This window comes from Oratosquilla oratoria, chromosome 8 (assembly GCF_046742065.1).
Source record: "Oratosquilla oratoria isolate Oo_2021 chromosome 8, ASM4674206v1, whole genome shotgun sequence".
Classification (NCBI taxonomy): domain Eukaryota; kingdom Metazoa; phylum Arthropoda; class Malacostraca; order Stomatopoda; family Squillidae; genus Oratosquilla; species Oratosquilla oratoria.
In genome coordinates, this window is record NC_134784.1 from 14,002,466 (window position 1) to 14,026,011 (window position 23,546).

Below are 23,546 nucleotides of genomic sequence, written 5' to 3' on the forward strand. Positions count from 1 at the left end.
GGATTGGAAATGGAGAGAGTGAATGGTTTGAGGTAAAGGTGGGACTTCGTCAAGGATGCGTTATGTCGCCCTGGCTGTTCAACTTATACATGGATGGGGTGGTGCGAGAGGTGAATGCAAGGGTAGTGGGTCAAGGATTGGAGATGGTTAAAGAAAATGGAGAAAAGTGGGAGGTGAGCCAGCTGTTGTTTGCGGACGACACTGCGCTTGTGGCAGGATCGGAGGAGGGATTGAGGAAGTTGGTGGCAGAGTTTGGGAGAGTATGTGATAGAAGAAAGCTAAAGATAAATGTGGGTAAAAGTAAGGTGATGAGATGTACAAGGGGTGAAAGTGGCAGTAGACTGGAAGTGAACATTAAGGGAGAGCGACTGGAGGAAGTGGATAGTTTTAGATACTTGGGTGCAAATGTAGAAGGAAAAGGTGGAGTGAAGGTGGAGGTAGAATGTAGATTGAGAGAAGCAAGTAAATGCCTTGGTGGATTAAAGAGTGTAATGAGGAATAGACATCTAGGAATGGATGCAAAGAGGAGACTGTATGAAGGAGTGATTGTGCCAACAGCACTGTATGGGGCAGAAACTTGGAACATAATAGAAGAAGAGAGAAGGAGTTTGAATGTGTTTGAGATGAGGTGTCTGAGAAGTATGGTGGGGGTTACTAGGCTAGATAGAGTGAGAAATGAGGAGGTGAGTAGGAGAACAGGGGTGAAAAAGGAGCTGGGAGTTAGGGTTGATGAAAGAATATTAGGATGGTTTGGACACATGGAAAGAATGAGTGAAGAAAGACTAGTAAAAGAGGTATGGAAGGCAGATGTGGAGGGAGTGAACATGAGGGGACGTTCTAGGATGAGGTGGATGGATGGGGTGAAGGGGGCTTTGGGGAAGAGGGGAATGTCTGTTGAGGAAGGACGGGAGAGGACGGAAGACAGAGGTGAGTGGAGAATGGTTGTATATGGATGATGTTGTGATTGCATGAGGAGGAATGGGCAGGGGGGTGGGGGGTGAGGTGGTATGTGTGAGCAAATTTTGACGCAGCCCGAAGGGATTTCTCCCCGTCCTCTCCTTATATGCAAGGGGGGACGGCGAGGGGGGTCGCCGATTAAAGGTCAGATATCAACAGATATACCATTCGCTAAAAAGCATCGTATTGCTCGAAAAAGTACTTTTTAAAAGCATACAAATAAAGTTTTTACCTATTACAGAAGAATTTATTCAGAAAATTCACTTTTAATTGCGCCTCACATACCACTTTTCCGAAGTCTAGATATTCAGAATAACAATATTGTTTGTTTGGCAACTGTGACGTCACGAACGCGGAATTCCCCGAACCTTTCCCGAAGCGCACGGGCGGAATGTTTCGAATAGCAGACGACGCAATGAAATGAAGACAACTGTTTTTTGCCAGATTTGATAAGATGTAGATGGTGGAATTATATAGAATACTGTCAGTATGTTTTTTATGTACATTAAACTGTAAATACAAAAAGTTATGGAAGTCTTGATATCTGACTTTTAAAGGTCAGATATCAAGACTTCCATAACTTTTTGTATTTACAGTTTAATGTACATAAAAAACATACTGACAGTATTCTATATAATTCCACCATCTACATCTTATCAAATTTAGCAAAAAACAGTTTTGTCTTCATTTCATTGCGTCGTCTGCTATTCGAAACATTCCGCCCGTGCGCTTCGGGAAAGGTTCGGGGAATTCCGCGTTCGTGACGTCACAGTTGCCAAACAAACAATATTGTTATTCTGAATATCTAGACTTCGGAAAAGTGGTATGCGAGGCGCAATTAAAAGTGAATTTTCTGAATAAATTCTTCTGTAATAGGTAAAAACTTTATTTGTATGCTTTTAAAAAGTACTTTTTCGATGATTTTTAGTGAATGGTATATCTGTTGATATCTGACCTTTAAATGAAGCGGCCTTGCTGTGGATGTGCTGTGTCTTGCGACACTGCTTCTGACCCAGGGCGGTGGGCAAGGTGCAGGGATGACCCGTCATCCAGGAGGTGCTCAGATGAGAGGGAGGGTGGGAGGGGTGTGGAGTGTATTTAGGGATGAAATGGGTGGGAGTGATTTTATGCCTTGCCCTTTTTGGCTACCTCCCTTGAAAGGGTGAAAAAGCCTTGGTATATGTATGTATGTATGACTTTAGTGATGATATGTGTTATTGTAAGGATGTTACTGGTTTGTTTACAGCCCTTGGACTCGAACATGATCCTGCAGAATGGCGACTGTTCATAGATAGCTCAACACGAAGTCTCAAAGCAGTATTGCTCCACAATGGAAATAAAAACCCATCTTTGCCTCTTGCACACTCAGTACAGAAGAAAGAAAACTGTCATAATGTCAAACAGCTTCTTGAAAAAATAAATTATGCTGAATTCAAATGGGATGTTTGTGGTGATTTCAAGATGCTAGCCTTTTTGCTTGGCTTACAAGGGGGATACACAAAGTATTCCTGTTTTCTTTGTTTATGGGACAGCAGGGCTGATGATGATCATTATAATAAAGTTCATTGGCCCCTAAGAGTTGAACTGCAACCAGGAATGTTAAATGTTCTCAGACAGCCTCTAGTAGATTCAAAAAAAGTTTTATTACCCCCACTTCATATCAAGCTAGGGTTAATTAAACAGTTTGTGAAGGCTTTGGATTTTGGAGGCGAAACTTTCCAAGAAATTTGTCTCATGTTTCCCAAGCTATCTGAGGCTAAGCTCAAGGGTGGTATATTTGTTGGACCCCAGGTAAACAAAATGTTGAAGTCGGAGAAACTGGAAAGAGTGATGACGAAAGTTGAAAGAGAAGCTTGGTGTTCATTTCGTGATGTAGTTCGTGGATTCCTAGGAAATCACAAGGACCCTAATTATAAACAAATAGTGGCAAAGCTTATTGAGAACTTCAGGAAACTTGGTTGTCGTATGTCCTTGAAGATACATTTCTTGCATTCTCACCTAGATTTCTTCCCCGAAAACTTGGGGGCTGTCAGTGAGGAGCATGGCGAGAGATTTCATCAGGATATCGCAACTATGGAAAGAAGATATCAAGGACGATGGAATACTGCTATGATGGGAGATTACATATGGTCACTAGTCAGAAAAGACAAAAGCATGCATTCTAGAAAATCTCGATCGTCAAAGCACTTCTAATCATGAGAAGAGTCATCAAAACACTTGCAGTGCAAAGTTGTGTTGTTTATTTTGTTCTTACTAATATTGTAGCTCTTAAATACACTTCATATTATGAAAAAAATACTAGATGTTGTATAATTATCCTTAGAATGCTAAAGTAGATTGAATCAATTAACTACTGTAGAGAAAGGTTGCGTATATAACAATAAAATATAAAACCAAGAATAAATAAAGAAATATCGATGTTACGTCAAAACTAATGTGATATTTGGATTCAGTGACACGAAATACATATATAAACATGAAAAAATACAAATAAACAAAACATGTGTTTCATTGTGTTATCAAACAAATATCTTCATGAAAGATCTGTAATTAATCTTTCCTAGATAAATCATACATACATACATATACCAAAGGCTTTTTCCCCCTTATAAGGGAGGTAGCCAAAAAAAAAAGGCATAAAAATCATTCCCACCCATTCCATCCCTAATAAATTCCACTCCCTTCCACCCTCTACCCTCCATCTTATCTTGGCACCTCCTGGATGACGGGTCATCCCTGCATCTTGTCCACTGCCCTGGGTCAGAGGCAGATGTCACAAGACACAGCACATCCACAGCAAGGCCGCTTCATTAAATTGGCGACCCCCCCTCTCTGTCAACGCATGCAGAAAAGGAGATGTGGAGAAATCACTTCGGGCTGCATCAAATTTTTCTCACACATACTACCTCACCCACCATACCCCCACCCATTCCACCTCATGCATCACAAAATCACCCATATACAAACATTCTCCATTCACCCGTCTTCTGTCCTCTCCCGTCATTCCTCAACAGACATTCCCCTCTTCTCCAAAGCCCCTTTCACCCCATCCATCCATCTCATCCTAGGTCGCTCCCTCATGTTCACTCCCTCCACATCTGCCTTCCTTACCTCTTTTACTAGTCTTTCTTCACTCATTCTTTCCATGTATCCATACCATCCCAATACTCTTTCATCCACCCTATCTCCCAGCTCCCTCACCACCCCTGTTCTCCTCCTCACCTCCTCATTTCTAACTCTATCCAGCCTAGTAACCCCCATCATACTTCTCAGACACCTAATCCTCTCAATCAAGATCCTCCCATAAGCCTTCCCAACTACACTTAACAAGCTAATCCCTCTGAAACTACTACACTCACACTTGTCCCCTTTTCCCTTGTAAAGTGGAAGTATACAGGCACCTCCAGTCCTCCAGCACTCTACCCTCTCTCCAGCAAACATTAAATAACCTCACCAGCCAGTCCACCATCACTGTACCTCCTTTATTTTAGACATTCTGCATGGCATCCATCCAGACCAGGTGCCTTACCTGCTCTCATCATCTTAACAGCTACCTTCACTTCTTCCTTCCTTATTTCTCCTCCATTTTCCTCACTCATCATGGTCATTTTCTTAACACTTCTCACTGCAACTATTTTTCCCTCCCTATCCTCCTTCACATTTAACAACTCCCTAAAATACTCTGCCCATCTTCCCTCTTCCATTATCATCTCTCCATCTGCACCTTTTACCTTTTTTCTCTACTTGATTCGCCTCCTCTTCCTCTCTTAATTTCTTTCCAAAAGATCTTTTTATTACTTTCAAAATTTTCTGTCATACTCTTACCCCATTTCACATCTGATCTCCTCTTTGCCTCCTTTACCTTGTGCTTTGCTTCTCTTTGCTTTTCTTTGTACCTCTCATATGACTCCCTCGTCCTATTTTGTAACCAATCTCTGAAAGCTTGCTTCTTCTCTTCTACAACCTTCTTTGTTTCTTCATCCCACCATTCACTACCCTTCCTTCTATTTCCTCCTGTCCTTCTTGTTCCACACACCATCTTTGCACACTTTGTGACTCCCTCCTTGAACCATCCCCATTCCTCCTCCACTACCAGCTCTACTCTATCCTTCACTCCCTCCCACTCCTCTCTCAGCTTCTTCTTGTACTCCTTCTCCTTTTCCTTTTCATTTAAAGAGTTCACTCTAAGCACCTCCCTACCTTTTATCCCTTTCCTCTTTCTCCATCTATCTCCACTCTCAACTGACCTTCCACCAAACAATTATCCGATATTCCCCCACTCTCTCCCCTTGGCACATGTACATCCTTAACTCTTCCTATTATACTCCTATCTACCACTACATAGTCAATTAATGCTCTATCTACCACCATTCCATCCACCACCCTCTCCCATGTGTACTTATGCTTGACTTTCTTCCGAAACACTGTATTTGCTATCATCAACTCTCTAGACACATCTCCACCATCAACTCTCCATTATGATTCTTTCCTGGAACTCCACATTTCCCAACCACTCCATCAATTGGGTCATTTCCTACCCTAGCATTAAGGTCTCCCAGTACTATTACATTGACGTTCCTACCTAATCCCTCTATGCACTCATTTATATCTATCCAAAAAGCCTCTCTTTCTTCTACGTTCTTCTCACTACCAGGCCCATATGCACTTACAAAAACCCCCATCTCCTTTCCCAGTTTCACCTTCATCCACATTATCCTTGAAGAAACCTCCTTCAACTCCATTACACATTTACCTATCTCTTCACTTACTAGTATAGCCACCCCTTCTCTCCCTCGCCCTCTCTTCACTCCTGAGAACCTCCCAACTACACTTCTAAACTCACGCTCGCCCTTCCCTCTCAACTTAGTTTCACTCAAAGCCAGCACATCCATCTTTCCTCTCACAAACATACTACCTATCTCTTCCCTTTTACTCTCATCTGTACCAAATCCATGCACATTAAAAGACCCAAACCTTAGGGTGCTAGTTGGAAAACTCCTAGACCCTCTTATGCCTTTACTTTTTTTAGGAATGTCCCCTGTGGGGCTACAGGGAGGATGCCTGGTCCCAATCCCTGTCCCATTTTTCTCACCTCTTACAATCCAAGTGGGAATATTTGGTGGCAGCATTCTTTTCCCCCCACCACAGGGTAGGCAAAAACAAGGGAATGAAATTCAGAGAAATGGTACAGGAGAGTAACAAGGGGGCAGTAGCAGTATAATAAAAGTTTAATTTCTCTGAGAGCAGAGTCCTCCTCTATCACAGACAAAATGATGTGTGGCTCTGGTCCGTAGGGGCACCCTGTATAGACCCTAAAGTTTCAACTGCATGCTACTCTGCCACAACATGCAGCCAATACCCCAGACGGGGATAAATCATACTCCTCTAAATGGAACCTAGGATAACAAACTTAATCCGTTCAGTGATTCCGTTTTTAAACTAAAACATTCGCTCACAGAAATAAATATGGATTGTGTGTACATATGTATGTGTATGTTTGTGCCCCAAAGTATCATTTGTTAACAGAGACAAAAATTGCCCACAAAACTTTTTATCTGAAGCTCAACTGTACTTGGAATACTCTGGACTAACTTCATCTATGTAAAAACTGAACTACTTCATCATATTAAAAGTGCCTACATCCTTACCTTCTTTTCTCTTTGCTCTGTTGCAAGAACCTCTTCTGACTTTGTTTTGTCTTGGTTCATGCAAGTAATTTTTGATTGATAGTCTTTCAGTTTAGCCAAATTTTCTTTGGAGAGTTCTTCCAAACTCTGTATTTCCTTTGTTTTTTCTGCTAACTCTACCTTTAGCATTTCCACTTGATCCTGAAGGCTTGATAACTGCATAAAAAAATTGTATTAATATATACATATAGCAAAGAGTCCTTTCCCCCTTATATGGGGGTTGTCTAAGTCGAAGCATACAACCACCCTTCACCCATCCTGCACCCATCAAAAACCCATTTGTTTTCCTTCCCAGATTAGCACCTCATGGATGAAGAGTCATCTCTGTCTCCCACTACACTACATGGGCCAGGCAATGCAGTAAGACAGAGCACTTCCACAGTGGTTTGTCTCCATCATTTAATTATAAGGTGACACTACTCACCCTACAAACACTCGGAAATACACAGAGCAGACAAGAAGAAATTCCTTCAGGCCACACCACTTCCTCATCTATTTTCAAGTTCTCTCCATTCACACTAATGTTATAATAATACATACATATACCAACATCTTTTTCCCCCTTACAAGCGAGGTAGCCAAAAAGCAAAGGCATAAAATCCACTCCCACCCATTCCATCCCCACATACTCCACTCCCATTCACCCCCCTCCCTCCCTCCCTCCCACTCATCATGGCTCCTGGATTACAGGTCATCACTGCATCTCACCCACTACCTTGGGTCAGAAGCAATGTAGAAGGACATAGCACATCCACAGCAAGGCTGCTTCATTTAATTGGTGACCCCACTCCCCATCCCCTTATGCAAAAAAAAAAAAAGGGAAGATGGGAAGAAATTTCTTCAGGCCACACAAAAATATTATTCACACATACTCCCTCACCCCCATCCTCCACCCAGTCTTTTCTATGCATCACAGCATCATCCATACACAACCATTCTCCATTCACCCCTGATCTTCTGTCTTCCCACTTCCTCCCTTAAGACATTCAAAGGATTACAAAGGCGGAGCATGCCAACAGGAGACCTTTTGGTCCATAACTAGGTCTGATGCAAAAAAAAATTATAATAATGTTAAATAAATAAAAATTATAATATAAATAATAATAAAATAAATAAATAAAGTTAAATTATAAACAAAGAGGTAAATAGTAAATAATTATAAATTGAGAGATAACTAATAATAAATATTAATTGAGCAAATAATAATAAACAGACAAATAATGACAAACAAAATAAATAAATAATATAAAATAAATGGCAGGCATTACAGTATCTTGCTTAGGTGTTTATCTAAATGAATCTTAAAGCTTTGAACTGAACTACATTGCATTGCCTCTGCAGGAAGTTTATTCCATTCATCAACTAGACAGTTGGCGAAGTTGTTTCTACCCACTTCCAAATTAAATCTATTTCCTGACAATTTGAAACCATTATTTCTTGTCGGACTCTCATTCAGTGTGAAAATTTTGTCACTTTTGATGTTGTCAATTTCCTTTAGAATCTTAAATACCAGTATCAAGTCACCTGAGTCTACACTTTTTTAGGGAAAACTGATTGTGTTTTAGTCGATTTTCGTACAATTTATTTTTTATATTTGGAATCGGTTTTGTGGCTTGCCATTGTACTTTTTCCAATCTGTCAATGTCTTTAATGAGATTCAGTAACCATCTCATCCTTAGTTGCCCACTCATATTCACTCCTTCCACCTCTGTATTCCACCCCTCTTTTACTAATCTTTCTTCACTCATTCTTTCCATGTTTCCAAACCATCCAAATACTCTTTCATCAACCCTATCTCCCAATTCCCTTTCCACCCCCACTCTCCTAACCTCTTCATTTCTCACTCAATCCAGCCTAGTAACCCCTTCTATACTTCTCAGGCATTTCATCTCAAACAATGTAGGATGGAATGATAAACATAGAGAAGGAAGATTAATGTACAACAAAACAGATTTTGTAAAACTAAGAAAAAATTCTAAAACACAAACTGGGATGAATTCTCCAAAGAGGAAACAAAGATGGAAGACAAATGGATATTCAAAGAAAAGTAAAAGGAAGGTATTGATAAATATGTACTAAAGAAGAAGCAAAAACAAATTTATATAAAGTGTTGGTATAAAAAAAGGTGCAGTGAGGCTAAAGACAGAAGAGACAAAACCTGGAAAAGATGGAAAAAAAAAAAAAAAAAAAAAAAAAAAAAAAAAATCCAAATGGCAAACATGTATAAAACTTAGGAACGAATATGTGAATATATGCAGGAAAGAAAAAAGAAACTATGAAAAATATATTATAGACAAATGTAAGGATCAACCTAAACTCTTTTACAGATACATAAATGATAAATTAAAGGACAAACACGAAATTGTAAAACTGCATGAAGGAGATAAAGAATATATAGACAACACAGAAATGGCAGACATTTCAGGTTTGTTTTTACAATTGAGAGCTCACAAATTTGGGAAGATGGACAACAAGAAAGACCCCTAAAATGAAGGAAATAAAGGTAACACAGAAAGAAATGAGACCAAATAAAAAAAACCTTGATGTTAGGAAATTGCATAGACCAGATGGAATTGCAAATTGGATACTGAAAGAGTGTATACTCGTAGACAAACTGACGGACAAATTATACAAGATAATAGACTTTTCACTCAAAGAAGGAAAGCTACCACAAGATTGAAAAGATTCAAACATAGTACCAATATATAAAGGAGGAAACAAAGAAGATCCTACAAACTTCAGAGATGTGAAATGAACTTTAACATTACAGTAGTAAAATATGTGAAAAAGTCATCAGAAACAAATTGACCATACACTTGGAAGACAATAAAATATCAAACCCTACACAATTTGGCTTTAGAAGTGGAAGATCGTGTACCACAAACTTAATATGCTTTTACTCGAGATTAATTGAGATAATACAAGAGATGATTGGGCAGACTGCACCTTCTTGGATTTGCAGAAGGCTTTTGACAAAGTACCACATAAAAAGTTAATAAGAAAAATTGAAATAATAGGAGGAATACAAGGTAAGCTACTGGAATGGATGAAGGATTTCTTAAGTGGAAGAAAAATGAGTGGTACTTAGAGACAAAAATTCGAACTGGGATGATGTGATAAGTGGCATCCCACAAGGCTCTGTATTGGCTCCTTTAATGTTTGCCATATATATAAATGATATGGATGAGGGAGTGAAGTGTTACATGAGCTTCTTTGCTGACGATGCCAAATTACTCAAAAAAGTAAGAACAGAAGAAGATTGCAGATCGCTACAAGAAGACCTAGACAAAATATGGGAATGGAGTCAGAGGTGTGAAATGAACTTTAACATTAAAAATGTAGTATAATGGAATTTGGAAAAAGCAAAAATAGAATATCGGATCAATATAAATTGGTAACAAGGAAGTCAAAAAAGTCAAGTCAGAAAGGGGCCTGGGAGTGATTATCTCAAGTGACTTGACATCTGATAAACATGTCAATAAGTCAATAAATTATTTGGAGAGACTTTGAACTTATTAAGATCAATGAAAGTGGCCTTTGACTACATGGATGAAGAAATGGTAAAGAAAATAGTGGTTGCACTAATAAGACTTAAACTAGAGTATGCTGCAACACTATGGACACCTAGCAAAAAAAAAAAAAAAAAAAAAAAAAATCAAAGAGCAGTGAAAAAAATGGCACCTACACTATCAAATTTGACATACAACCACTCCTCGTCTAACGACCTACTCAGTTAACGACAACGCGGAATAACAACAGGCTTTATGACAGACCAATATTCGTTTAACGTAAATCTCCCGAAGTTACGTCGTGTACGATAAGTTGGCTGAGGCAAATTTGTACGTTATAAATGAACTTGTATGATGGATATTAGCTGAGAGGTAAAGTGTTCTGAAGCTTAAGTCTATATTACCATCCTGCAAGCTGCAAAAACTACCTGGGGTACAGTATATACCGGTATTGGTAAATTTTTAGTTTCGACCATGGGCGCAATATAGCTATAGAAAATTAATTATCAATTTTGTAAATTATAATGTATCAACGTAATATGCAATTTTGTGAGCAGAAATAAAAAAACAAAAAAGGTACTAAAACAGATTTCATAAGTAACGAAGTCGTGTCGGACAAATGGTACACCATGTTTGTTATGATAGATGCCGACGTCGAAGAAATGAAAGTATGATAGATTCGTCTAACCTAAACTAAACCTAACTTAACCTAACCTGTGTTTAATAAATCATTACCTGCAAATTAAATGTCATCCGGATCATCCTCGTTGTTGTCGTCGTGAGAGACGTTGGCGGGCTTTTCAACCACTCTCTCAGCTTGCGGGGTATACAAAATTCTTGCAGCTTGAAGGAATGCATGTATCTCCACTCCATAACATTCCTTCAAGAAAATATACCTGGCGAGGTACTGTCGGAAGTACCGAGGCCGTCAATTGACAAACGACAAGATGGCGTCCCGATCCTATGCTACCAACTTTGTTCATTAGCATATTTGCTTGTAGAAAGGTATTTTTTATTTTCATTTCTGCCCACAAAATTGCATATTATGTTGATACATTTTAATTTACAAAATTAATAATTAATTTTCTATTGCTATATTGCGCCCATATGGTTGTATATGGATGATGTTGTGATTGCATGAGGAGGAATGGGCAGGGGGGTGGGGGGTGGGGTAGTATGTGTGAGTAAATTTTGACGCAGCCCGAAGGGATTTCTCCCCGTCCTCTCCTTATATGCAAGGGGGGACGGAGAGGGGGGGTCGCCGATTAAATGAAGCGGCCTTGCTGTGGATGTGCTGTGTCTTGCGACACTGCTTCTGACCCAGGGCGGTGGGCAGGGTGCAGGGATGACCCGTCATCCAGGAGGTGCTCAGATGAGAGGGAGGGTGGGAGGGGTGTGGAGTGTATGTAGGGATGAAATGGGTGGGAGTGTTTTTATGCCTTTCCCTTTTTGGCTACCTCCCTTGTAAGGGGGCAAAAGCCTTGGTATATGTATGTATGTATGTATATTGCGCCCATGGTCGACACTAAAAAAATACCCCAGTATTTAATATGGAATGTCAGCATACGCGGATTTGGTCATACACGGTAATTTCAGGAACTTAACCACTGTATAAAAGAGGGAAAATACACGAAAATAAAGATACATGTATTGCTGGACATTGTACATGTACGTATATGTATACACTTTCGCTTAACGACCAATTCGGTTAACAACGGCGACGCTGGTCCCAATTGTCATCGTTAAACAAGGAGTGGTTGTACAAAGATTGGAGAAATTACATCTATCAATATTGGAGCAGAGAAGAGAAAGGGGTGATTTGTTGACCATTTACAGAATTATGAAAGGGAAGGAAATTCTTGATAGAGACAACTTATTAAAATGATACAGAAGAGAAACAGAGGACATGAAAAGAAGCTAAAGAAGGACAGTTACGGAAGAAATTTGAAAAAGAATAGCTTCCCACATAGAGTGATTGATGTCTGGAACAAACTAAACAGTGAAACAGTGAGTGCCAAAAGTATACAAGGTTTTAAGAATAAACTGGATGCAGAGAGATACAAAAACGGGTCACTATGAGCATAGCTCTCGTCCCGTAAAAAACAACTAGGTAAATACATTTAAACTCTTCCTCTCTTATGTTCCATGTTTCTGTCCCATACAGTGTTATCAGCACAATCACTCCTTCATACAATCTCCTCTTAGCATCCATTCCCAAATCGCTATTTCTCATTACAATTTTTAATCCCCCAAAGGCATTTGCTTGCTTCTCTTAATCTACATTCTACCTCCCTCCACTCCTCCCTTTCCAGCCACATTTGTACCCAAGTACCTAAAGCTATCCACTACCTCCAGTCTCTCTCCCCTAATACTCACTTCCAATTTGCTGCCATCCTCTCCCTTTGTACATCCCGTTACCTTACTTTTACCTACATTTATCTTCAACTTCCTTCTTTCACACACCTTCCCAATCTCTGTCACTAACTTCCTTAATCCCTCTTCTGATCCTGCTACAAGCAAGTAACAACTGGCTTATCTTCCATTTTTCTCCATTTTTTTTAACCATTTCCAATCCCCAGCCCATTACCCTTGCATTTATTTCTCGCACCATCTCATCCGTGTATAAATTGAACAGCCAAGGTGACATAACACATCCCTGGTGAAGTCCCACCTTTACCTCAAATCATTCACTCTCTCCATTTCTAATTCTAACAAAGGCTTTACTACTATTGTAAAAACTTGACTGCTCTTAACAGCTTTCCTCCTATCCCATATATCTGCAATACCTCCCACAGTGCCTTCTTGTCTACCCAGTCATAAGCCTTTTCCAAATCCATAAAAGGCCCAAAAAACATCCTTACCTTTTCCTAAAGCTTTTTCACATATCTGCTTTACCACAAAAACCTGATCCATGCATACCCTATGTCCTAAACCCACACTGTTCCTCACCAATTACTCTTTGTTATTTTCCTAATCCTCTCAATCAAAACCCTCCCATAAACCTTCCCAACTACACTCAACAAATTGATCCCTCTGAAACTACTACACTCACACTTGTCCCCCTAAAACTATACTCATAGTTGTCCCCTTTTCTTTTGTAAAGAGGAACTACTCAGGCATTCCTCCAGTCCTCCAGCACTCTACCCTCTTTTAGACAAAGATTAAAACCTCACCAGCCAGTCCACCATGACTGTACTTCTTTTTTTTAGACACTCTGCAGTGGACAAGGTGCAGGGAGGTGCTAAGATGAGAGGGAGGGTGCAGGGGTGTGGAGTGTATTCAGGGATGGAATGGGTGGGAATTATTTTATGCCTTTTCCTCTTTGGCTACCTCCCTTGTAAGGGGAAAAAAGCCTTGGTATATGTATGTATGTATGCATGACATCCATCTAACCATGCCTTACCTGTTCTCACCATTTTAATAACTGCTTTCACATCATCTTTTATTATTTCTCCTCCATTTTCCTCATTCATCACAGTCATTATCTTAGTGCTTCCCACTGCAACTATGTTTCAAGGAGGGAGTCACAAGGTGGGCAGCGATGATGTTTAGAACAAGGAGGACAGGAGAAAATAGGAAGGATAGTGAGGGATGGGATGAGGAAGCAAAGAAGGTTGTAGAAGTGAAGAAATGAGCATTCACAGATTGGTTACCAAATAGGACAAGATAATCATATGAGAGGTACAAAGAAAAGAGAAGAGAAGTAAAGCATAAGATAAAGGAGGCAAAGAGGAGAGCAGATGTGAAATGGGATAAGAGTATGGCAGAAATTTTGAAAGTAATAAAAAGACGTTTTGGAAGGAAATTAGGAGTGCAAGAGGAGGCAAATCAAGTAGAGAAGAAAAGGTAAAAGGCATAGATGGAGGAATGATAATGGAAGAGATGGCAGTAAGAGGTTTCTTCAAGGCTAATGTGGATGAAGGTGAAACTGGGAAGGGATATGTGGGCCTGGTAGTGAGAAGAGTGTAGAGGAAAGGGAGGCTTTTTGGATGGATTTAAATGTGTGCATAGAGGGTTTAGGGAGAAATATCAATGTTGTGGTACTGGGAGACCTTAATGCTAGGGTAGGAGATAAACCAATAGACAGAGTGGTTGGTAAGTGGAATTCCAGGAAAAAAATCATAGTGGAGAGTTGATGGTGGAGATGTGTCTAGAGAGTTGATAATAGCAAATACAGTGTTTAGGAAGAAAGTCAAACATAAGTACACATGGGAGAGGGTGGTAGATAGTATTAATGTATTATATAGTAGTAGCCAGGAGTATAGTAGGAAGAGTTTAGGATGTACATGTTCTGAGGGGAGAGAGTGGGGGAATATCAGATAATTTTTTTGTGGAAGGTAAGTTGAGAGTGGGGGACAGATGGAGAAAGAGGAAAGGGATAAAAGGTAGGGAGGTGCTCAGGGTAAACTGCTTAAATGAAAAAGAAAAAGAGAAGGAGTATAAGAAGAACCTGAGAGAGGAGTGGGAGGGAATGAAGGATACAGTAGAACTAGGAGTGGAGGAGAAATAGGAATGGTTCAAGGTGGGAGTTATAAGGTGTGCAGAGATTGTGTGCGGAACAAGGATGGAAGAAAATACAAGGAAGGGTAGTGAGTGGTGGGATGAGGAAGCAAAAAAGGCTGTAGAAGAGAAGAAGCAAGCATTCACAGATTGGTTACAAAATAGGTCAAAAGAATCATACGAGAGGTACAAAGAAAAGAGAAGAGAGGTAAAGCATAAGATAAAGGAGGCAAAGAGGAGAGCAGATGTGAAATGGGGTAAGAGTATGACAGAAAGTTTTTACATACATACATACATACATATACCAAAGGCTTTTTCCTCCTTACACAGGGGGTAGCCAAAAAGAAAAAGGCATAGAAATCACTCCCACCCATTTCATTTCCCATATATTCCACTCCCCTCCACCCTCCCTCCTATCTTGGCACCTCCTGGAAGACGGGTCATCCCTGCATCCTGCCCACTGCCCTGGGTCAGAAGCAGTGTTGCAAGACACAGCACATCCACAGCAAGGCCGCTTCATAAATTCGTCAACCCCCCCTCTCCGTCCCCTCATGCAGAAAAGGAGAACACGGGGAGAAATCCCTTCGGGCTGCATCAAATTTTTTCTCATGCATACTTCCTCACCCCCCACCCACTCCCCCTCATACATCACAGCCTCATCTATACACAACCCTTCTTCAGTCACCCCTATCTTCTGTCCTCTCCCATCCTTCCTCCACAGACATTCCTCTCTTTTGTACAGAACCCTTTCATCCTATCCATCCATCTCATCCTAGGACGCCCCCTCATATTCACTCCTTCCACCTCTGCCTTCCGCACTTCTTTTACTAATCTTTCTTCACTCATTCTTTCCATGTGTCCAAACCATCCTAATACTCTTTCATCAACCCTATCTCCCAGCTCCTATTCCACCCCCGTTCTCCTCCTCACCTCCTCATTTCTCACTCTATCTAGCCTAGTAACCCCTATCATACTTCTCAGACATTTCATCTCAAACACACTCAAACTCCTTCTCTCTTCCTCTCTCATGTTCCATGTTTCTGCCACGTACATTGCTGCTGGCACAATCACTCCTTCATATAACCTCCTCTTAGCATCCATTCCCAGATGTCTATTGCTCATTACACTTTTTAATCCACCAAGGCATTTACTCGCTTCCCTTAATCTACATTCTACCTCCACCCCGACTCCTTGTCCTGTCACATTCGCACCCAAGTATCTGAAACTATCCACTTCCTCCAGTTTCTCACCCTTAATGCTCACTTCCAGCCTACTGTCACTCTCTCCCCTTGTACATCTCATCACCTTACTTTTACCCACATTTATCTTTAGCTTCCTTCTTTCACACACCTTCTCAAACTCTGTCACAAACTTCCTCAATCCCTCCTCTGATCCTGCTACAAGCACAGTGTCATCAGCAAACAACAACTGGCTCACATCCCATTTTTCTCCATTTTCTTTAATCATCTCCAATCCCTGACCCACTACCCTTGCATTCACCTCTCGCACCACCCCATCCATGTAAAGATTGAACAGCCAGGGCGACATAACACACCCCTGACGAAGTCCCACCTTTACCTCTCTCCATTTATAATCCTAACGCAAGCTCTACTACTCTTATAAAAACTCTTGACTGCTCTGAACAGCTTTCCTCCTATCACCTACATCTGCAGTACCTCCCACAGTGCCTTCCTGTCTACCCTGTCATAATCCTTTTCCAGATCCATAAAAGCCCAAAAAACATCCTTACCTTTTCCTATAGCTTTCTCACATCTGTCTTATCACAAAGATCTGATCTACACATCCCCTACCTGTCCTAAAACCACACTGTTCCTCATCAATTACTCCCTCTGTTCCTCTCCTAATCCTCACAATCAAGACCCTCCCATAAGCCTTCCCAACTACACTCAAGCTGATCCCTCTGTAACTACTACATTCACACTTGTCCCCCTTTCCTTTGTAAAGCAGAACTATACAGGCACTCCTCCAGTCTTCTGGCACTCTACCCTCTCTTAAACAAACATTAAATAACCTCACCAGCCAGTCCACCATAATTGTACCTCCTTTCTTCAGACATTCTGCATGGCATCCATCCAACCCAGGTGCCTTACCTGCTTTCATCATCTTAACAACTGCTTTCACTTCGTTCTTCCCTATTTCTCCTCCATTTTCCTCACTCATCACTCTCATTTTCTTAGTGCTTCCCACTGCAACTATCTTTCCCTCCCTATCCTCCTTCACATTTAGCAACTCCCTAAAATACTTTGCCCACCTTCCTCTCACTGCCTTCTCTTCCATTATCATCTCTCCATCTGCACCTTTTACCTTTTCTTCTCTACTTGATTCGCCTCCTCTTCCTCTTTTAACTTCCTTCCAAAACATCTTTTTATTACTTTCAAAATTTTCTGTCATACTCTTTCCCCATTTCACATCTGCTCTCCTCTATGTTTTGGAAAGAAATAAAGAGAGGAAGAGGAGGCAAATCAAGTAGAGAAGAAAAGGTAATAGGCACAGATGGAGAGATGATAATGGAAGAGACAGCTGTAAGAGGAAGATGGACAGAGTATTTTAGAGAGTTGCTAAATGTAAAGAAGAATAGGGAGGGAAAGGTAGTTGCAGTGGGAAGCGCCAAGAAAATGATCGTGATGAGTGAGGAAAGATGAGGTGAAGGCAGTTGTTAAGATGATGAGAGCAGGTAAGGCACCTGGGTTGGATGGATGTCATGCAGAATATCTGAAAAAAAAAAAGTGGAGGTACAGTGATGGTGGACTGCCTGTTGGTTATTTAATGTTTGTTTTAAAGAGGGTAGAGTGCCAGAAGACTGGAGGAGTGCCTGTATAGTTCCACTTTACAAGGGAAAAGGGGACAAGTGTGAGTGTAGTAGTTTCAGAGGGATCAGTTTGTTGAGTGTAGTTGGGAGGGCTTATGGGAGGGTCTTGTGAGGATTAGGAGAGGAACAGTGTGGGTTTAGGACAAGTTGGGGTTACAGAGATCAGATTTTTGTGGTAAGGTATGTGAGAAAGCTATAGGAAAAGGTAAGGATGGTTTTTTTCGACTTTTATGGATTTGGAAAAGGCTTACGTCAGGGTAGACAGAAAGGCACTGTGGGAGGTATTGCAGATATATGGGATAGGAGGAAAGCTGTTAAGAGCAGTCAAGAGTTTTACAATTGAGTGTGTGTTAGGGTTAGAAATGGGGAGAGTTAATGGTTTGAGGTAAAGGTGGGACTTTGTCAGGGATGTATTATGTCACCCTGGCTGTTCAATTTAAACATGATGGGGTGGTGTGAGAGGTAAATGCGAGGGTAGTGGGTCAAGGATTGGAGGTGGTTAAAGAAAATTGATAAAAGTGGGAGATAAGCCAGTTGTTGTTTGCTGAAGACACTGCACTTGTAGCAGGATCAGAGGAGGGATTGAGGAAGTTGGTGAAATGTTTAGGAAAGTGTGTGAAAGAAGGAAGCTGAAGATAAATGTGGGTAAAAGTAAGGTGATGAGATGTACATGGGGGGAAAGTGGCAGCAGACTGGAAATGAATATTAAAGGAGAGAGACTGGAGGAAGTGGATAGTTTTAGATACTTGGATGTGAATGTGGTGGGAAAAGGATAGGAGGTGGAGGTAGAATGTAGATTGAGAGAAGCGAGTAAATGCCTTGGTGGATTAAAAAGTGTAATGAGAAATAGACATTTGGGAATGGATGCTAAGAGGAGATTGTATGAAGGAGTGATTGTACCAACAGCACTGTATGGGGCAGAAACATGGAACATAAGAGAGGAAGAGAGGAGTTTGAATGTGTTTGTGATGAGGTGTCTGAGAAGTATGATAGGGGTGACTAGGGTGCATAGAGTAAGAAATGATGTGAGGAGGAGAACTGGGGTGGAAAGGGAGTTGGAAGATAGATTGATGAAAGAGTATTGGGATGGTTTAGACACATGGAAAGAATGAGTGAAGAAAAATTAGTAAAAGAGGTATGGAAGGCAGAGGTGGAAGGAGTGAACATGAGAGGATGACCTATGATGAGATGGATGGATAGGGTGAAAGGGGCATTGGGAAAGAGGGGAATGTCCATTGAGGAAGGACAGGAGAGGACAGAAGATAGGGGAGAATGGAGAATGATTGTGTATGGATCATGCTGTGATGCATGAGGGGGAGTGGATGGGAGATGGAGGGTGAGGGAGTATGTGTGAGAAATAAATTGATGCAGCCCAAAGGGATTTCTCCCTGTCTTCTCCTTTTCTGTATGATGGGATGGAGAGGGGGGGTCACCGATTTAATGAAGCAGCCTTGTTGTGGATGTGTTGTGTCTTGTGACACTGCTTCTGACCCAGGGCAGTGGACAAGATGCAGGGATGACCCATCATCCAGGAGGTGCCAAGATAAGAGGGATGGAAAAAGGTTGAGGGGAGTGGAGTATGTTAGGGATGGAATGGGTGAGAGTGGTTTTTATGTCTTTGTTTTTTGGCTACCTACCTTGTAAGGGAGAACCTTTGGTATATGTATGTATGCATATAGTGTGAAGTGTTCGAAAATGGAAGGTGAAAAGAACAGATGGGTGGCTGTTAGTAGACAGGAGGATTATGATAGGGAGATGGTTTGATTTGTTGAATACAAAGGACAACTGTTTGTGATGGTGGTTTAAAGAGACAGTAGAAGAATGATTGTGTTGAGTGAAGAATCCAATAAGGCATTTTTGAGAGACTAGAAACTCATAACTTTCCTCTCATTAAGAATTAGCATAGAATGAGTAGCAAAATTACACTAGTTAGAAAACCAGAATTTTAGGTGTATAATGTATATTGATCAGTAACTTAGTCAAGCATTAGTAAGGTTGAGAATGGAGGTCTGGGGTATTGGCTTCATGTTGCTGTGGGGTTAAAAGCTACCCAGTAGCATGCAGCTGATACTTTAACCACTTCCATACGGTGACGCCTACGTAGGCGTCATGAGGAGCAAGTGGGTACGCGATGATGCCAACGTCGGCGTCTTGATTATATTTATTGTAGTCGTACCTACGTAACCTCCATTCTCTCTAAACTGGCTTCATCATATTTTCTATGGGTATCAAAATTCCCGGTGAAAGAGAACGAATGATTGAGCACTGACTTTATTTTTTTATAATGCAATTATTATGACGCAACATCGCACGTCGGGCAGCTAATGCTGCCAGACGTGCGATGTGCTACGGCATGAAGAGGTTAAGGTCTATATTGGGACCCCTATGGGCCAGAGTCACACATCACTTTGTGATAGAGAAATGACACTATTTTATTATACTGTGACTGTCCCTCCTTTATGCTGCCCCCCCCACTCTTAATACTGTCCTGTACCATTTCTCTGAATATTCATTTCCTTTTTGCTGAACCCTGTGGTAGGAGAAAAAGACTGCCACCGAGAATTTCCACTTGAGTCATAAAAGGCAACAAAAATGGTACAGGGATAGGACTAGGAATACAACTCTCTGTAGGTCCAAAGGGGGCATTCCTAAAAAAAGCAAAGGCATAAGAGGGTCTGGGAGTTTTCCAACTAAAACCCTAAGGTTTGGGTCTTTTAATGTGTGTGGATGTGGTACAGATGAGAGTAAAAGGGTAGAGATAGGCAGTATGTGTCTGAAAAGAAAGATGGATGTGTTGGCATTGAGTGAAACTATGTTGAAAGGGAGGGGCAAGTTTGCGTTTGGGAATGTTGTTGGAAGGGTGTCAGGAGTGAAGAGAGGACAAGGGAGAGAAGGGGTGGCTATACTAGTAAGTGAAGAGATAGGTAAATGTAAGGAGTGGAAGGATGTTTCTTCAAGGTTAATGAGTGCATAGAGGATTTAAGGAGAAATATCAATGTAGTGGTATTGGGAGATCTCAATGCTAGGGTAGATGAATAAATAGACTGAGTGGTTGGGGAGGTGTGGTTTCAGGAAAAAATCATAGTAGAGATGATGGTGATGTGTAAAAAGATGATAATAACAAATACAGTGTTTAGGAAGAAAGTCAAGTATAAGTACACATGGGAGAAGGTAGTGGATGGATGGGTGGCAGATAGTGTGTTAACCTCTTCACTCCGGGCCAAAATCTCGCGGGCAGCATTATCTGCCAGACGTACGATGTGTCGTAATAATACTCGCATCATAAAATATAGTCACCACTTATATCGATCGTTCTCTCTTTCACCCGTGAATTTTGATAACCATAGAAAATGTGATGAAGACAGTTTAGAGAGTATGTCATTACGCAGGGGCAACTACAATAAATATAATCAAGACGCCGATATGGCAGCCTCACATATCCACTTGCTCCTCATGCCGCCTACGTATGCGGCACCGTATGGAAGGGGTTAATGGACTATATAGTGGTAACCAGGAGAAGAGTAGGAAGATTTTTAGATGTATATGTTCTATGGGGAGAGAATGGGGGAATATCAGATAATTTTTTGTGGAAGGTAGGTTGAGAGTGGGGGATAGATGGAGAAAAAAGAAAAGGACAGAAGGTTGGGAGGTGCTTAGAATAAACTGCTTAAATGAGAAAGAAAAGGAGAAGGAGTACAAGAAGCTGAGAGAGGAGTGGGAGTGAAGGATAGAGTAGAACTAGGAGTGGAAGATGAAGGAATGTTTCAAGGAGGGAGTCACAAGGTCTGCAGAGATGGTGTTTAGAACAAGGAGGACAGGAGGAAATAGATAGAAGTGTAGTGAGTGGTGGGATGAGGAAGCAAAGAAGGTTGTAAAAGGCCCTTTCCCCCTTTTTTGGGAGTGGCCTAGCCAAGACATACACCCATCCTACACCCACTTGTTTTCCCTTTTATCTTAGATCCTTATGGATAAAGGATCATTCCTGTCCCCTACCCATTCCTTGGGTCAGAAGAAATGCAGCAGGAAGCAAGTAACATGATATTGCATAAACATTCAAAACACTATTAGATCATAAAAGCCATGCAAGATTCATGGAGAAAATGTAAGGATGCAACTCTTTGTATACATATATCAGGATGGTCATGTAGTAGTCTACAGCTGGTGAATGCAACAGGAGGTTCTGTGTCCCAATTCATGATATAAAGAGAGAAGAGAAGAGAAAGAGAGAAAGAAAGGAAAGAAAAAATTTTCATGGCTAATTCTATGTGGTTCTCTATTCCTAGTTCCTATACAATCATACAATATATGTCTGCTAATTTGGTCATACACTGTACAATCTCATTGTCCCATCACATTTCTAACTTATTCACTATGCAAACTTACTGAAAATTTTCCAAGCATTCAGCTTACCAAATCAGTCTTCCCTTCTCTGTTGCAGCACCATATGAAAACATTATGTTAAACTGTCAGACAAAAAAAGTTAGATGCTTACATACATATACCAAGAGGCCTTTTCCCTCTTATAAGATGGTTGGCCAAGTTAAAGCATACACCCACCCTAAACACATCTGGAAACACACTCACTGTCCCCACTAAGTTAGTACCTCAAGGAACATCCATCTCCCACCACATTGCTCAGGTCAGGGGAAATGAAGCATGACACAGCATTTCCAAAAAGGGGACTGACAGATAAAGTTGGTTTATCCCAACTACTTCATTATATTGTGACAACCCCCCCACTCCCACATCCACTTGAGATGTTCATGGAACAGACAAGAACATCCCTTAAAAGGGGCATTGGATGCATGAGGAATATCACTTGAATAAGGACCAAAGAGTGCAAAAGATAGGAGTCGATGGAAAGTGGTTGTAAATTACTGATTCAGTTTAATCTCACACACTCCCCCTATCAGAAGGCTAGGATGGTGCCCTTTACAGAGGATTTTGTATTGTAGAATTTAATTAACCATGTCCTTGGTCCAACTCACTGGCAACAGGTTCTGAACTGTCGTCACCTTGTCCTCCATCACAAGTAGTGATGCTCTAACCTACTTGGCTGTATGGATGAGGAAATCATATAGCCTTAACCCATTCATCCACCTCATTTTTGGTCTTTTCCTCAAGCACCATCCATCCACTTCTGCTAGTCATTCATCACTCACTCTTTCCATATACCCAAAACGTCTCAGCATTTTGTTGTAAAACATGGCTCAATGGTGCAGTGACACCATTCACAACCCCTAATCCAGCAGTCTGAGTTTGATTCCTGCCCAGGGCTCAAAATAATTTCAACACCACTGCACTGTGAGCCAGCACTCCAACTCTCGTGGGCAAGGAGATGGGGGTGAGTGTGCGTGAATTACCCATAGATCAAGCATATGTGAGCTCTGAGCTCTCATCTGTGAAGGTAATAGCTGTTGATCACAAGCCTAACATGTGATCCAAGACCATGGTAAATCACTCTCTGGCAGTTCTTTCTGCTCCCATTGTCTGTTTCAACTCCACATTTCTAACTCTATCCTCATTACCCCAACATACTTCCTAAGAGCTTTATCTCAAACATGTTTAGGCTCTTCCTTTCTGCCTCCTTCAAATTTCATGCCTATCCATGCAGTGTCATGGGCACAATCACTCCAATGTACAAACTTTTCTTTGACTTTATCCCCAAATACTTAATTCTCACAAGTTTTCTATCCCCTCGCAAAAATAAAGCTTCTCTTCCACTATAAACCATCTCCATTCTTCCACTGCTACATATACATACATACATGTACCAAGGACTTCCCTTACAAGGGAAGTAGCCAAAGTCAAAGGTATAAATCCACTCCCACCCATTTTGTTCCCACATACTCCACTCCCATTCACCACCACTCCCTCCTTTTCTTGGCTTCTCCTGGATGACAGGTCATCCTTGCATCTCACCCACTGCCCTGAGTCAGAAACAATGCAGCAAAACACAGCACATCCATAGCAAGAGCACTTCATTTAATCAGACTCCTCCTCTGTCCCCTCATGCAGAAAAAGAGAAGATGGGGAGAAATTCCTTTGGGCTGCATCAAAATA

General features: G+C 41.1%; 1 protein-coding gene across 2 annotated transcripts in view; it reads right to left on the reverse strand.

The window, feature by feature from the left end:
• LOC143027584 (uncharacterized) overlaps positions 1-23,546 on the reverse strand; it is an 82,715-nt gene that overhangs the window by 34,468 nt on the left and 24,701 nt on the right. For both annotated transcript variants that reach the window (XM_076188916.1, XM_076188917.1), the window contains exon 8: positions 6,606-6,800. In XM_076188916.1, coding sequence (XP_076045031.1) covers positions 6,606-6,800 — 195 coding nt within the window. The remainder of the gene's footprint in view (positions 1-6,605; positions 6,801-23,546) is intronic.